Below are 15534 nucleotides of genomic sequence, written 5' to 3'. Positions count from 1 at the left end.
CTTGGGTTGGGGATGTACTGGTTCTACCCCAGTCCCAGTTTTCAAACCACAGTCTCTAAAAAGACAACAAAACCAATGATCTATTGATTACTAGTAAATAAAAAAGAGGGCAGGCAGGGTAGGCACGTTAGTTAGGTCCTGCTGTGAACAGAGGAGACACTTGCAATGGCAGGGGAAGGCTGAGTCCAATCCCACTGTCATCAGCAAGCTTTCACTTAATAGTGTTGAAGGTGAGCCAGGATCTGCTCATGCAAAACTGATCAGGTGATCACTATGAAGGAGGCCAACCCAGTCCTTTCATTGGCCGATTACCTCCTCTTCTTTCGCCCCTCGCCAGGTTTAGAAAACAAGCCTGAAGGAAAAGAGATCCGGACTTCCTCAAAGGACACACATGTCTGAAAGCAGTTAGCCTTAAGATGTCCCCCTGTTTGGTTTGTCTCCAACTGTAGCCTGCTCTTGCCCCAGGCAGGCATCACACACACAAGCTCTTAACGTTCTTTTTAAAAAAAAACACTCCTCATTGCTAAGCCCTATTTAGCCAGGCCACTAGTTGATTATCTCAGCACCCCAATTATGTTGTCCTCAGTCAGTTCTACTGCTATGGGAGCCTTCACAGGCCAATGCTGGTTGTAGCCTTCAGAAGCAGAAGAATATTTGATACACATCTGAAGCACATTACATTTAAGATTGTAGGTTTGTGGAGAAAAAAATTGCCTTACTTACAGCAGTATCTGCTATTTCCTCCAATTACAATATTACATTTATAAATAGAAATGATTAGGTGAGAGACAGACGGACAGAGAGAAAGACATGTATGGGGGTCTATAAGACAAGCCTGACGATAAAATGCCAATCATCTTTCCACCCTGGCTATATTAAGGTTCCTTAACCATCTTATACAAAAGGTCAGCTGGATAATCTCTACATGAATAGATTCATACTATCAGATCTGCTACCTGTGAGTGAGACGAGGCTGGCGAGGGAGGTGTGTCTGTCTGTGTGCATGTGATATGTACTGTGCAACGTATGTGCACATGCATTGGCATCTGTTTCATTCCTATGAACCTGTGCGTGTCTGTCTTCCTTTATGAGGGTGTGTGCTTACAAGCATTTGCTTATGAGGGTGTATAAAACAGTATAGTCTGTAATGTTTGTTATTCAATATTACGTTGGATACAACTACTATTACTTTATTATAAATATTGAATGATTTAAACAGTTCTTTCATCACAAACCTCTGAAACTACAAATGGAGATGAGGGATTTAACCAATGTACACATTTAATGATACTATCATATTAACCCAGCCATTGCAAGCCTTTACATTACCTGTTCGTCACCAATGAACTGTTGACCCCTTGTGGTGCATTACGTCCATGGTGCAAGGCCCAAACCAGTACATGCTGGTGGTACAGTGCAACAACACAACACAAGATGGCAGCCGGCTTATACTGAGGACCAAGCAAATTGAACTTCTACTGTTAATCATTGCTGCTGAGGCTGACCATGCCATTGAGATACATGCCATCAAAATTGTATTCAAAATATTTAGTTCAACCAGTAAATATTAGAACCATTGCTTGTTTGTCATACTCCTTATGTTATTTTTTACTGGCACTAGAATTTTTTTAATGTAATTTCTATTAATTTAATGTGTCAGAAATAGTCAGCAAATGTATGCTCCCTCTCAGCCTCTTTACCAAAGGTACAAATTAATGAAAAGCAAAAACACACCTAGACTCACTTTCCACTGGTCTAAATTATTACTATAAGATTGTAACCAAATACGCCTGTACAGAAAAAGCTTTGGACTGTCTGACCAGTGGCGGCTCCTGAAAAAATTCTCAAGGGGGGCAATTTTTCTGATGATTTAGGTGACCTACACACATTTTAAAAAAGATATGTCCAGCAACAACATGAAGACAGGGGCAGCATATAAGTCAATACCAGAAGCATTTATTGACTGATCTCAAAAGTGTTGGCTTACCAGGGTTGGTGGAGCCCTCAGTTTCATCTTTGCCTCGCAAAGCTAACTCAAACACTCCGCAAAACTTCACACACTGGATTAGCCGGCTGAGGATGTGGCGGTTCTTGCTAATGTCGTAGTAAATATATTTGTTATAGTGAATATGGAATATGATATGTTGAGTAAAATGTTGTGCTAAGATCTATTTAGGTCAGGAGCTGGTTATAAGTTCTGTTCCTATCCAATAACAATGGACAAAAGGGTCCTATCTTGTCAGCCTTGTCAGTTTCAGTTCTCCAGTAAACTTGTGATTATCAACACTAACCTCATCGTTGTGGCGGCGGACAGCTAGCCTGTATCCCTCATCCAGTTGAGTGGGAATGTTCACTCTCCCCAAAGCAGACAATCTCAAACAGGTATCAATGTGGGTCTTTGACAGCTCATGTTTCTTAATCTTTCCTGAAAGATGGTGCATGTCCGTTACACACCAGTCGCTGTCCAAGCGGTGCTGTCTGCCGTGCCGCCTTCAGGGTGAAAGAGTAAGCAGGGGGTAGCAGAAGACTGCATTAGCTACATCGCAGCCTGCTAGCCAGGTTTTTCGTTCGTACCAATTTTTGGAAAATCCTCGGGTGTAGGACTTCCCCCCTTTAGTAGAAACCTGTTGAATTATTAAATTTGGTCTGGGAGGTCCTAATTGTTTCGTTGCCAATTTATCTTCATTTGTTCGCCGACAAAAAGGAACTTCTTTCAAAGACACAATCGAGTTGCACTGAAGCCTAGCCATTTTGACAGTAATAGTGAATTGATTGACGCTGCTACCCGCTCTTTTCTTAGTTACGTTCATGGTTATGTTACGTATGACGAAAGCGCGTAAGTGCAAGCCCTCAGAAACCCATAGAGATTGTATTGAAAGCTCTGATATTTGAAAAAAATAGATTTTACATGGGAGTCTATGACAGACTTCTGGGCGATTTTCAACCTGACTGAAATCGCCCCAAAAGGGGGGGGGGGGGGCATTTGAAGCACGACTTTAGCCTGATTGGACATTTAGTGGCACTGTGGCAGATCAGACGTCTAGATTACAACACTGATAACTACTGTTGCCGTGATATAATTGATTAGAAAAAAAATCCCTTCCTTTTCCTGTTTGGCAGTGCGTCGCCCATATCGCCCTATTGAACACACCGCCCCTGTGTCTGACACAGTACAATATCGTATGCTATCAACAGACGTGCCAACAATCTTCCATGAGGCCTTAGATTGAATGTGTGTTTACAAGTATAAATATAGTACAGGCATCAGCTTGGAGTTTGCCAGCACAGTATGTGGCTTTTAAAAGAACTACAGAACAACTAAAGAAGGACAGAACAACAAAAGAACTACAGAACAACTAAAGAAGGACAGAACAACAAAAAAACGACAGAACAACAAAAGAACTACAGAACAACAAAATAACTACAGAACAACATAATAACTACAGAACAACTAAAGAACTACAGAACAACTAAAGAACTACAGAACAGCTAAAGAACTACTGAACAACTAAATAACTACAGAACAGCAAAATAACTACAGAACAACTAAAGCAATACAGAACAACTACTAGTGCCTAAAGAGCTATTCCGGAAATAGACCATAACATTGTGTGTAATGCCTCAGAGTAGTGCTAAGAGTACAGTACAGAATGCTCTAACTACCGGAAGTGCCTTTAATTAAATTAATGGAGAGTGAATGAAGAGGGGCTGAGTAGGGGTGGTACTTCTCTGCTGGGCCTGTTAGCCAATCATTCAGGCCCAAGACAATTATGTTCAGCCCCTTGCCATCATCCCCTGTGTCTTCAGCCACACGTAGCCACTCCTCAGAGCCAGGTGTCCCCAGAGAAGTTCAGAGAGTTCCAGACAGCTCCTGGCAGGAAGCACCAGGTACTGGGATTTCACCTTGGTGTGCATATTGTCTTTTACTGGTAACAGGGGGATTAGAATAGCCTCAGCAGAAACTCCATTCAGACAGTACATGCTGGTGGTAAAAATAGGCATGTCATGTAAAAACAGGTGTTCTTAAATAACTAAGATCATGCTCACTCACATGGCACTTGTTGCACAATTTTACTAAGGTCACCGGGTCAGGGTGGATCTCCCCAGATGACGAGAGTAATCTAGGACATTTCAGCCACACCCTGCAGACTTGAAATGGAAATGGTGTGTGTGTGTGCCTAAGTGCGTTCAAGTGTGTGTGTGACACAACAGAAGCACTAGTGTTTACTGTATGTTTGTTCCCGCTGAGTTTGTACACAGACTCCATAGAGCACAACACATACAGTACATAACCTTAAAGCCATTTCACCACACCAGTCATGTACAGTACATCAGAGCCAAACGAAGCCTAACATAATGTAGAAAACACTAGCTCACACTATACAGCTGCAGGCCTTTAACAAGTCAATTATCAGGACTGTTTAAAATAACACATAGAGCACCAACAGTCACAACAGTTGATAGCAATAGTTTGACAGAGAGAGATCTGGCTGGTGAATGAGACTATAATATTGATGGTTAGGAATGCCTCTCAAGTGACACTTCACATAACCGTACATGACATTTCAAAAATACTATTTTAGCCTGCTGGCTGTTTAATCATACTCCAGGATCTCCAAACTAGTCTCAAGGTCTACAAAGCAGTGCTGCTGGTAGTATTCCATCATCAGCATAGTAATGATTTATTTACGTGCTTGAACACAACAAACTAATCCTAATGGTCATTGGTGTTTGGACAATACATTGTCCCATTGTAAGTGTGTGTGTGTGTCTTCACAGTTACATAAAGCCCTAATTGTTTTTACGGGAGGCATGGGCGGATTCAGAAGCGAAGCCAGATTACAGTCAGGATTTCACCAACCGGATTAACCCGTGATTTAAGCACCTTATTTACTTACAAGAAGTTAAAATAATCAGTACGCTTGTCTGTGTTCACTGTATATAAAGGACCCCAAACACAAGAGACTCCAAAACGAACAACCACAAAACACTGAATTCTACTCGTTGCTCATCTTCATTAAGACAGGTAAGGTCCATCGTCTTGGTGGAGAGGATCCATGGATATATTTCATGCTATTATAGGACTTGATTATCTCACTGAAAATGTAAATATCGTTATTGAATACCGTATGAATTGTTTTTGGAAGATACTAGCCAGCTAAGAATGAGTTGTGCTTTTGTATAGATGTGCATGCAAAATATGGGATTCGACAGCTCATTTCTACCTCGCGACCCTATGAATATGTAACAGAAAGACCATTGTACCTCAGAAAAAAATATAAGAATAGCTATTTCTGATGTTATTTTACTCCAATAAGAACTACAGTGTCTCTGGGAATGCATTGAATGTTTACTAACTTGGAGGCAGATGATTTGAGGTTCTCTCGCCGATCTGGTGTGCATCTTGTCTGGTGTGGTCAGTTCATCCCCATTGTCTCTCTCCCTCTGTCTGCTGTGCAGCATGGGATCCTCAAAGCTGGCTTTCATTATGGTCCTGATGGCCTGCGTAGAACACGCCTGGTCTGCCTCCTGTGTGGTCGACAGCTTCACAGTCAAGGCGGACTTCGACCCTAAGAGGGTGAGCTTTGCTACAGTACACACATTAGGGGTCACATCCCTAGACAGATAAAAACAAGAGAACAATGTCAGTTTTAAACATGATCGGATAAACATGGCTACGATAATATGTAATGCAAATGCATAAGAGATGACTACAATGATCTACTGAATTAAGTCTTGAATCTCCATATATCAATTTTGTGCTCTGGATTTCGATCCTCATTGTCTACTGTTTGTGAGTTTTTCTCAATCTTCTGTATCTCTGGTTTTCTCTGTTGCAGTATTCTGGGAAGTGGTACGCTCTGCAGAAGAAGGACCCTGAGGGCCTGTTCCTTCAGGACAACATCTCCGCTGAGTACACCGTCGATGATGACGGCACCATGACCGCCTCCTCCAAGGGACGTGTCACTCTCTTTGGGTGAGTAGATCTGCATCAACTTGGAAGAACTAGCATATAAAGCATACACAGATGCTAAACTGATTGTATAATTGTACGGAAGAATGTGGATTAATATCCATTTAATTGGTGACAAAACTATTTGTCTAATAGACCATAAGATTGTGGCACAAACCAATCAAATGTTATTTGGTGGACAGGAAATATAGACAACATTTTACACTGTAGGTGATGGATCGCAATAATCTTGCATATGTGTTTGACCTCTGGTTTTAAGTTGCGAGAGCTAATATGAGTTTGAGTGTGTTGACATGTTCTGGGTTCTGTGCAAATATGAGTCTGTGTTGTTGTGTTGACAGGTTCTGGGTTGTGTGCGCTGACATGGCTGCCCAGTACACCGTGCCTAACCCCACCAACCCCGGCAAGATGTTCATGAACTACCAGGGACTGGCCAGCTACCTGGCCAGTGGAGGTGACAACTACTGGGTGATTGACACCGACTATGATAACTATGCCATCACCTACGCCTGCCGTACCCTGAAGGACGATGGAAGCTGTGAAGACGGTTACTCCCTGATCTTCTCCCGTAATCCCCGTGGCCTGCCCCCAGCAATCCAGCGCATTGTCCGTGGGAAACAGGAGGAGATCTGCATGGCTGGCCAGTTTGAGCCTGTCCTGCAGTCCGGTGAGTTGGACACCTGTCTATAGGGACACAGCATGAAAACAAAGGTTAAATGATATCATGTCTAGATTATATCAATGAGCATGAAGGAGAGCATCCTAATTAATAAATGAATGCTAAGAGGGACCTAAGAGTTGTAGTTCAAATAGGTTTGAAAATATTCATAACAATCTGCATTATGCCCCAGCACAGAAACGTTTTCTTAGGCAGAGAACTTATTCATGCTCCCTAACCAGACTTGGACTTCTCTTTCCTCTACAGGAGCTTGCTAAATTGTCAGCGCAGCCTGCACCAAATTCCTTAAGCATGCTGGCATGAGAAGAGGCGTCCTGGGCCAATGGATAGATCCATAGCAGCGCACTGTAGAAATGAATAGACCATGTTGCGAGGCGGGAGGGAAAAGTCAACCTCCGCCACCATTGTCTCAAGGGAAGGGTTGCTCAATCGGGGTTGGTGCGTTGTGTCAAGTCAAGTGTGTATGTGAAAATAAATATATTTTTTAAACAAATCTCTGAGTTGCATCCATGTTTAATCAAGAACTACAGTGCATTCGGAAAGTATTCAGACCCCTTACCTTTTCCCACATTGTCTTATGTTACAGCCTTATTCTAAAATTGATTTTATGGTAGAGTAGCCAGACGGAAGCCACTCCTCAGTAAAAGGCACATGACAGCCCGCTTGGAGTTTGCCAAAAGGCACCTAAAGGACTCTCAGACCATGAGAAACAAGATTCTCTGGTCTGATGAAACCAAGATTGAACTCTTTGGCATGAATGCCAAGCGTCACGTCTGGAGGAAACCTGGCACCATCCCTACGGTGAAGCATAATGCTGTGGGGATGTTTTTCACTGGCAGGGACTGGGAAACAAGTCAGGATCAAAGGAAAGATGAACAGAGCAAAGTACAGAGAGATCCTTGTACGAAAACCTGCTCCAGAGCGTCAGGACCTCAGACTGGGCTGAAGGTTCACCTTCCAACAGGACAACGACCCTAAACACACAGCCAAGACAACGCAGGTGTGGCTTCAGGACAAGTCTCTGAATGTCCTTGAGTGGCCCAGCCAGAGCCCGGACTTGAACCGGATCGATCATCTCTGGAGAGACCTGAAAATAGCTGTGCAGCGACGCTCCCCATCCAACCTGACAGAGCTTGAGAGGATCTGCAGAGAAGAATGGGAGAAACTCCCCAAATACAGGTGTGTCAAGCTTGTAGCGTCATACCCAAGAAGACTCGAGCCTGTAATAGCTGCCAAAGGTACTTCAACAAAGTACTCAGTAAAGGGTCTGAATACTTATGTAAATGTGATATTTCAGCTTTTCATTTTTAATAAATTTGCTTTGTCATTATGGGGTATTGTGTGTAGATTGATGGAATTGTTTTAAGAAGGTCATCATTGATGGAATTTCAATGTTGTTTGAGTTGCTTTGTGTATCACCAAATTAGCTTGAGATGATTTTACTGCAACACTGCTCACTGCATCCAAGTTGCTTGACATAGGTGTTTCAAAGTGCTGTCAGTCAAGGCGAGCTCAAAAATATAAGCTCCCCGCCTACTCAGCCTGTCTTTTCAAACTTCCTGGTAGTTAGCCATGAGAGAAAAATTACTTTTTCCACAACAAATATGCATTTCTATCCAAAACAAATATTATGGGTGAAATTGTAGTCACTCTAAAGGCTATTTTACATGGGAATCAGAACGACTGTTCGAGACCTTGAAGAAATTAGATTCTGTCATAGCCCAGAGATACATTTGTAGGTGTCCACACATACAATATTCTCATCTACTGCCAACTACCATACCTATACTCAGAATAGTACCAACTACTATGACATGAGCTCAATTTCCGGCTCACAGACATACTACCTCACCATCCACCCACACACAAACACAGTGATTAAGCATGTTATGAATCCATCCGTCTTATCCTCTACATACTGTGCACCGCCCATAATTTCACCCATATGCCTGGGGTTAAAACAGGGCCAGATTGGAAGGTGTCTCAGAAGAGGCTACGGAGATGCCTCAGAAGCGGGTTTTCACACCGATCTGATCTGATCCATTTACACCCCATGGTGTGAGTTGAGAGGTAAGAGGTTAGGCTGTCTGTCTCAACACTGTATTACTCCAGATCACGGCTGGACAGTAGAAGCTCTTTAATCGCTGGACAACAAACAATGTGGCGAGAACACACCTGATCAACACAGAACACACAGAACACACCAGAAAGTGCAGAGATCAATATGTACAAGCTTTGGTACATACAAAATACAAGAGTGAATGTGGCATTAATAAACTAAAGAAATATGCACAATTCAAATACTGTATTTTCAAATGATTTGAATTATAATATAGGCCTATGAAATAACATAGGATGGGATACATTCATCATAAAATATACAGATGAATTGCATTTTCAATATATCCCTCTATATTCTATGAATGAGTGTGGCTTTGTTGTTACGGTGTAGCTAGTTTGTTTTGAGTCTATTGTGTTGTTGTTTTGTATTCAACTGGTCCAGATGGTCCCACTCACCAGTCCCACAGACGCCAGATTGCTGATGAAAGCTTCTCCTCACAGAACCTCTTTGTAAGAGCCATGGTTAATAATATAAGTGGATTTAGCTGCTCAGTTGTTTTCCAGTAGTCTTGGCTGTGAACTGTGAGTAATGGCAGAGAATCCATTGGTCCAGGTCCAGCTAGGTCCAGACTAGGGCAGTTCGGGAAGTCTCTATCCCACACCAGCTTAACTCCTCAACACCTCAAGCCTCAACTCCTGAACCATGCGACCACAGAGATCCTATTAAATGATCATGTTAGAGTTCTAATACAGTATGTAATTCTATGTGAGACCCCAAAGCCTTTATCCGGAAAGTCCCCAGGTTTAATGAGAATATGGTCAACACACAATGTGACCTTGAGTATTAACAGAATAGCTGAGTTGTAGTTTTGCAATAGGCTAATCAAGCTAGTTATTCAGGAATTGTTTGCTAGCTATATTTTCTCCACAGAGAATGTAATCCTGAGAATTTTATATTTTTCATTTACCAGTCCAGTCCCCTCTCTCGTGAACTCTAACCCCACAAAAATAAATATATCATCATTAGCTAGGTGGAACTGACAGCGTTTTAATGACTTTACAGATATGAAACAAACAGAAAATCATTAATATCAGCCAAAAATATCACATTCCCAGTTTATGCTACAAAACCAACTTTATAAGAGGTTTTAAAAATAGGTTCTATTTGACTCAACATTGACGTACATGAGGCATTGTACAGTAAGGCATTGTTGGCAGAATAGATGGATGCAGTTAAATGCATGATTAATATAATTCACCAATACATTTCTTGGTAGTCCAAAAAATATAGAGCCCAATAGTGGAGGTGTCATAATACCCATAAAACCTAGCGGTCAAACAGGGAAATGGTTCCAGTTGTTTTTCAACCATACAGTTTTCCCATGGAGAATTTTAGAAACACTTAAAATAAGGGCTGTGTTTCGTGTTGGCTTACCCTCTCTCGGACAAGGTGACTTTTATCAATATATTCATCTCTATAGTCTGGCACAGTGGACACGTCATAATACCCATAAAACCTAGCGATAAAACCTGGTAATGGTTTCAATCGTTTTTTCCCCATTCATTTTTGTGTTTGGGATTTTAGAACTACTTCATAAGGTCTGTTTTTCGTGTAGGCTTACCCTGGCGTGACATTTTGATAGCCTCTGTAATTCTCCCTCGGACAAGGTGAGTTTTATTAATATAGTCGCCTCAATTTACTCTCAAAAATTTGATATGCTAATTAGCAACAGAAGACCTCACCAAGACTACACATTCCTGCAGGAAGCTCCTGCACATCCTCTCTAGCCAACACTGTCAGCTTCCGTTCACCAGTGCGAAGAGACCCGTGTCCAATCCATGAACTTCTTCCGTCCCTTTTCTGTCTTAGCTAGCCACTGACTACACCTTAGTTATCTAGTTAGCAGAGCAGTAGATCAAAAAATATTTGGTTTTACTTAGCCTAGATAATTGTTTGTACAGTATGTCGACTTGTGTGTATTTCAGACCTTATAGCATTTCTCAAGGATGAGCATAAGAGCACTAAAAGGGGAGAAGACCACTATAAGTCTGGCCATGTGGAGAAGTGCAGCTATAGTTAGGGGCAACTTACCGGATTGGTCAGGGCCAGCATGAGGGATGAAGTTTATCTTGTGTCGGTGAGTGTAGCTATTAAGTTAAGTTTGAGCATCTTAGCAATACAATGTGTTCTATACTACTGTCAACATTCTACAAAGAAAGAGCCACTTAATCAGTTATATAGTCATTAACCAGATTACCCTGGATATAAGACTTAGATGTGTGATAACTCAGTTCTAGAATGTTGTAATTTAGGAGAATATAAAAATCTATTTACATTCAGAATTGACTTTGTTTAGACATCCAGCCTGTATTGTAGTTTCATGACCAGAGACAAATCTTCAAAGGCACAGTGTTTATTTACTTGGGGTGGTACATGCATTCACACAGTCTTGATTTATTTGATCCTTCCCACTACATGATTGATATGTCAAGTGATAAAATCCCAAAATATCAATTAAAAGTTTTAAAAAACTGCACTTGTGCTCATGTGAAAATGACAGTTTATTAAATATTCTACAGCTGTAATGTCATCAATCAAATCAAACTTTATTTATATAGCACATTTCCTACAACAAACGCATTTCAAGGTGTTCAAAGTCATGCATTGAAAGGCATGTGGCACTTAACATCCTTCCTCTTGTCAGGTCTCTATAGGTGACCAGGGGATTCTCTTTTCCATATTGCGAACGCCCCATGGAGTTCATAAGTGTAGCCATGCGGCTGCATTGGCTATTTTTGCGGTTCACAATATCGGCCGTACGGATGTGGAATGCGAGTGGAGGAAGCCAGTCGTGCCCAACCAGGTGCAGTCAGTGGAGGACCTGTACCCGGCCGAAGACTACAATCCTCGGTCCTGAGAGCCCACAGAGGAGGATCTTCAGTGGCTAAGGAACCATCTCCAGGGCTCCTTGAACCTGAGCCAGAACAACCGCTATCCTCCCTGTCATCCCTGTCTGTACCGGACATTGTTAAAAAACAAGGGCACCTGGGGAATGCAGGCATCCTGGCGCTGTCAGTGGAGCAGCAGTAGGCTATACGGCAGGCAACAGTTCGACAGCGCACCAACCCCAACTGGCACACCATGAGGAGAGGGAGGTTGATGGGCAGCAATAAGGGAGCAGTGGTTAGGGCCAAGTGCGTTACTCTGTCGCTGCTAAAAAGGATCCTCAGATCACAGTCGTTGGATGGGGTGTTGTCAGTAAAGTGGGGCACAGATAACGAAGAAGAGGGCATCAAGGAATTCAAAATGGCTACAGGGGTGGATGTGCATAAGTTAGGGCTTTGGGTCACGGGGTCTAGGATCCTGGGTGCCTCACCGGATGGTCTGGTGGGTAACACAGCAGCGGTGGAGGTTAAGTGTCCCTAGGATGCAAGGGACCTTATCATTGAGGAGGCAGTGAAGTCGAAAGATTTCTATATCCAGGAGGCCTCAATGAAGACCATCCTTACTGGCACCAGGTCCAAGGGCAGCTCCACATCACTGGAAGGGACACTTGCTTCTTCATTGTGTGAACCACCAAAGCCTCCATCACCATCCAGAGTGACGACCTCTGGCAGACTCATATTGCTGGACTAGAATAGTTTTTCCAAGGACCACATGCTCCCAAAGTTGGCACTGCAACAGTGAACATCTGTAAATATATTGGAAATTGTTTTTGCACACTGGATCAGCGTTGTCGTCGTGCCTCCTGTCAGTAGTACCTGTTTTCAGGGAAGCCAATGGTCCAAAGATATTCCGCACACACAGCTCCCAGAATAGGTTATATTACATACAAGTTTTGCTCAAAGCAGCCAACTAAAGTAATGTAGTTAACGCAAGTTCAATCACAAAGGCTGGTCTGAGTGCATCCCCTCACCGTTTCATTCAGTAGTACAACACGATTCACATTGCATTTTATCATGGGCACAGTGGGAATTTATAAATGTGATGTTTAAATTATTTCAACTTCGTTGTGTGGAGCTTCTTTTTTTGATAAATGCAGGGCCATTTTTCTTTCCCAATGGAAAATGGCAGCTGCCTGATTATTTGCAATAATGCAATGATTAAAGTAGTTAGCAGATGTTTACTTTTAGCTCATTTTGCTGTTATACCAGGTCATTTACAAATGTAATAGCACAGCATCATGTCACTCCTCCTCACACTATCAATTAACCAGATGAATGTGTAGATATATCTGCACAGTATGTTTGTTAGCCAAATAACCAGCCATTTTAAGTGGAATGATTAATTGACAATATTTAAATTTAACTGACAATATTTCAACTTAACTGCCAACAACAAAGCAAAGCAACATCTAAGCAAAAGGCTACCTGCTATCCCGGAATCGGTCATCATCCCTCGTGCCTGGAACTTCAACGTTATCATTGAACTCGAATTAAGAAGTAAGTAGAGTTGGAAAGGTCACACCCTACGAAAATCATCTGGACTGATTAACTAGAGAGAGTACATCTAAGGATGGGAGAGACATCACTTCCAGCGGATCTCCTTGCTGAGGGTGGCTTTGATCATGCTGTGCTTCTCGTGGGTTGAGCCTGATGCTCCGCATGTCGCGCCTCATGTCTAAAACATCAGGAAAAGGGGACATAAAGTCAAAATGTCGATGCATCTACAAATTCAATATTTGAGTTACTGACCTGTTCATCCACAGACTCGATCTGCTGTAGTCTCCACAACCGGATCACACTGGCACAGGATGTCCATGCACAGGATGGTCTGAGGAATGCACTCCTGTTGGACTGGAAAACAAAAGAGACCTACCATCTTTTTCAATGCTCTCTCACCATCTTTATCTGGACAGAAAACACATTGTTTATCATAACACAAACCCACCGTGGACAATGTGATAAGTGGTCCCTCAACACTAAATCTTAATTCATGAGAACCATACACAAACATGACAAACATACCGCCTCCGTGAAGACCATCCTTACTGGGACCAGGTCCAAGATCAGCTCCACATCACTGGAAGAGACACCTGCTTCTTCATTGTGTGGACCACCAAAGCCTCAATCACCATCCCCATCCAGCTTGACAACCTCTGACAGACTCATATTGCTCCTCCTGTCAGTACCCGTTTTCAGGGAAGCCAACGGTCCCAAAATATTCTACATAGTTCATACACACACTAGGCTCCCAGAATAGGTTATATTACATTCAAGTTTTGCTCAAAGCAGCCAACTAAAGTAATGTAGTTAACTTTATCATGGGCACAGTGGGAATTTATATCTGTGATGCGAAAATTATTTCTTACCCCCTGTGTCTTACTTTCTGAAGGCCCCAGTCATCCCTGCCTGTACCTGACATTGTTGAAAAACAAGCAAACAATGAATAAAGATCATACAAACAATAGGCTCTTAGAATAGGTTATATTACATTCAAGTTTTGGTCAAAGCAGCCATCTAAAGTAATGTAGTTAACGTAAGTTCAATCACAAAGGCTGGTCTGAGTACATATCCTTATAGTTTAATTCAGTAGTACAACACAATTCACATTGCATTTTATCATGGGCACAGTGGGAATTTATATCTGCGATGTTTACATTATGTCTTACCCCCAGAGTGAGAGAGTGAGTACATCACTTCCAGCAGATCTCCTTGCTGACGGTGGCATTGATCATGCGTTGCTTCTTGTGGGGTAAGCCTGATGTTCCGCATGTCACGCCTCATGTCTAAAACATGGGGAAAAGGGGAAATAGTCAATTTCAATGCATCTAAAAATTCATTGTTTTACACAATATTATCATCATCATCATATTTGACGAGTTTGCTTTTTGTATGGGGAAAACATTGAGCCCACAAGTCCTTTGTGAGCTAGCGAGCCAACTTTAGCTAATGTAGCTAACGTTAACTAGCCAACCAAGGTGCCTAACTAGCTATCCCACCAGGCGATATTTAGATAGCTAGCAAGTTAATATTAGCTCACCATTTGTGTAGTCAGACTTTTCTAAGTGGTGACATGCTAGCTAACCAACTATCCTTGCCATGGTGCCGGCCTAACGTTAGTTAGCAAGTCTGACTACACGAACGGTGAGTTATCGTTAACTAGCTAACGTTAGCTAAATATCCCTTCCCTGGTGGGCTAATGCTAGCTAGCATGTCACCACGTGAAAAATTATGACTACCAAACCGTGAGCTAACATTAACTAGCTGGCTAGCTTACTAAAGGTCACAATTACAGTGCAATCGGAAAGAATTCAGACCCCTTGACTTTTTCCACATTTTGTTATGTTACAGCCTTATTCTAAAATGGATTAAATTGTTTTTTCCCCCACGTCAATCGACACACAATACCCCATAATGACAAAGCAAAAACAGTATTTTTTGTAATTTAGCAAATGTATTAAAAATAAAATGGAAATATCACATTTACATAAGTATTCAGACCCTTTACTCAGTACTTTGTTGAAGCACCTTTGGCAGCGATTACAGCCTCGAGTCTGAATACAACAGCGCCGGAGAAGATGGCTGCCGTTTTACAGCCCTCTAACCAATTGTACTATTATGTGTGTTTTTCTGCGTTATTTGTAATTTATTTTGTACATAATGTTTCTGCCATCGTCTCTTATAACCAAAAATAGCTTCTGGATATCAGGACAGCGATTACTCACCTCGTATTGGACGAAGATTTTTTCTTCAACGAGGCGGCCGCGAAGGATATCATACAGACACCCGACAAGGCCCAAATCCCCGTCATTCGCGTGAGGAAGAGACGGAGATATCGTGGACGTAGATCGGGGTGCCTTGTAAGGATCCGACGGCG

At 42.2% G+C, this 15534-nt stretch overlaps 1 protein-coding gene across 1 annotated transcript; it reads left to right on the top strand.

Moving 5' to 3' along the window:
* Positions 1 to 5461: 5461 nt before the first annotated feature.
* Positions 5462 to 11632, top strand: LOC311127421 (purpurin-like; the record flags this gene model as incomplete). The annotated part of the gene is made up of 4 exons (XM_084159267.1): positions 5462 to 5578; positions 5841 to 5977; positions 6316 to 6641; positions 11430 to 11632. 4 exons carry the CDS (start codon positions 5462 to 5464, stop codon positions 11630 to 11632), a joined length of 783 nt encoding a protein of 260 aa, XP_084015393.1.
* Between the last annotated feature and the right edge of the window lie 3902 nt (positions 11633 to 15534).

The sequence above is a fragment of the Coregonus lavaretus genome, assembly GCF_964263955.1.
Source record: "Coregonus lavaretus genome assembly, chromosome: 4".
Classification (NCBI taxonomy): Eukaryota; Metazoa; Chordata; class Actinopteri; order Salmoniformes; family Salmonidae; genus Coregonus; species Coregonus lavaretus.
This window is presented reverse-complemented; position numbering and strand designations above follow the sequence as displayed.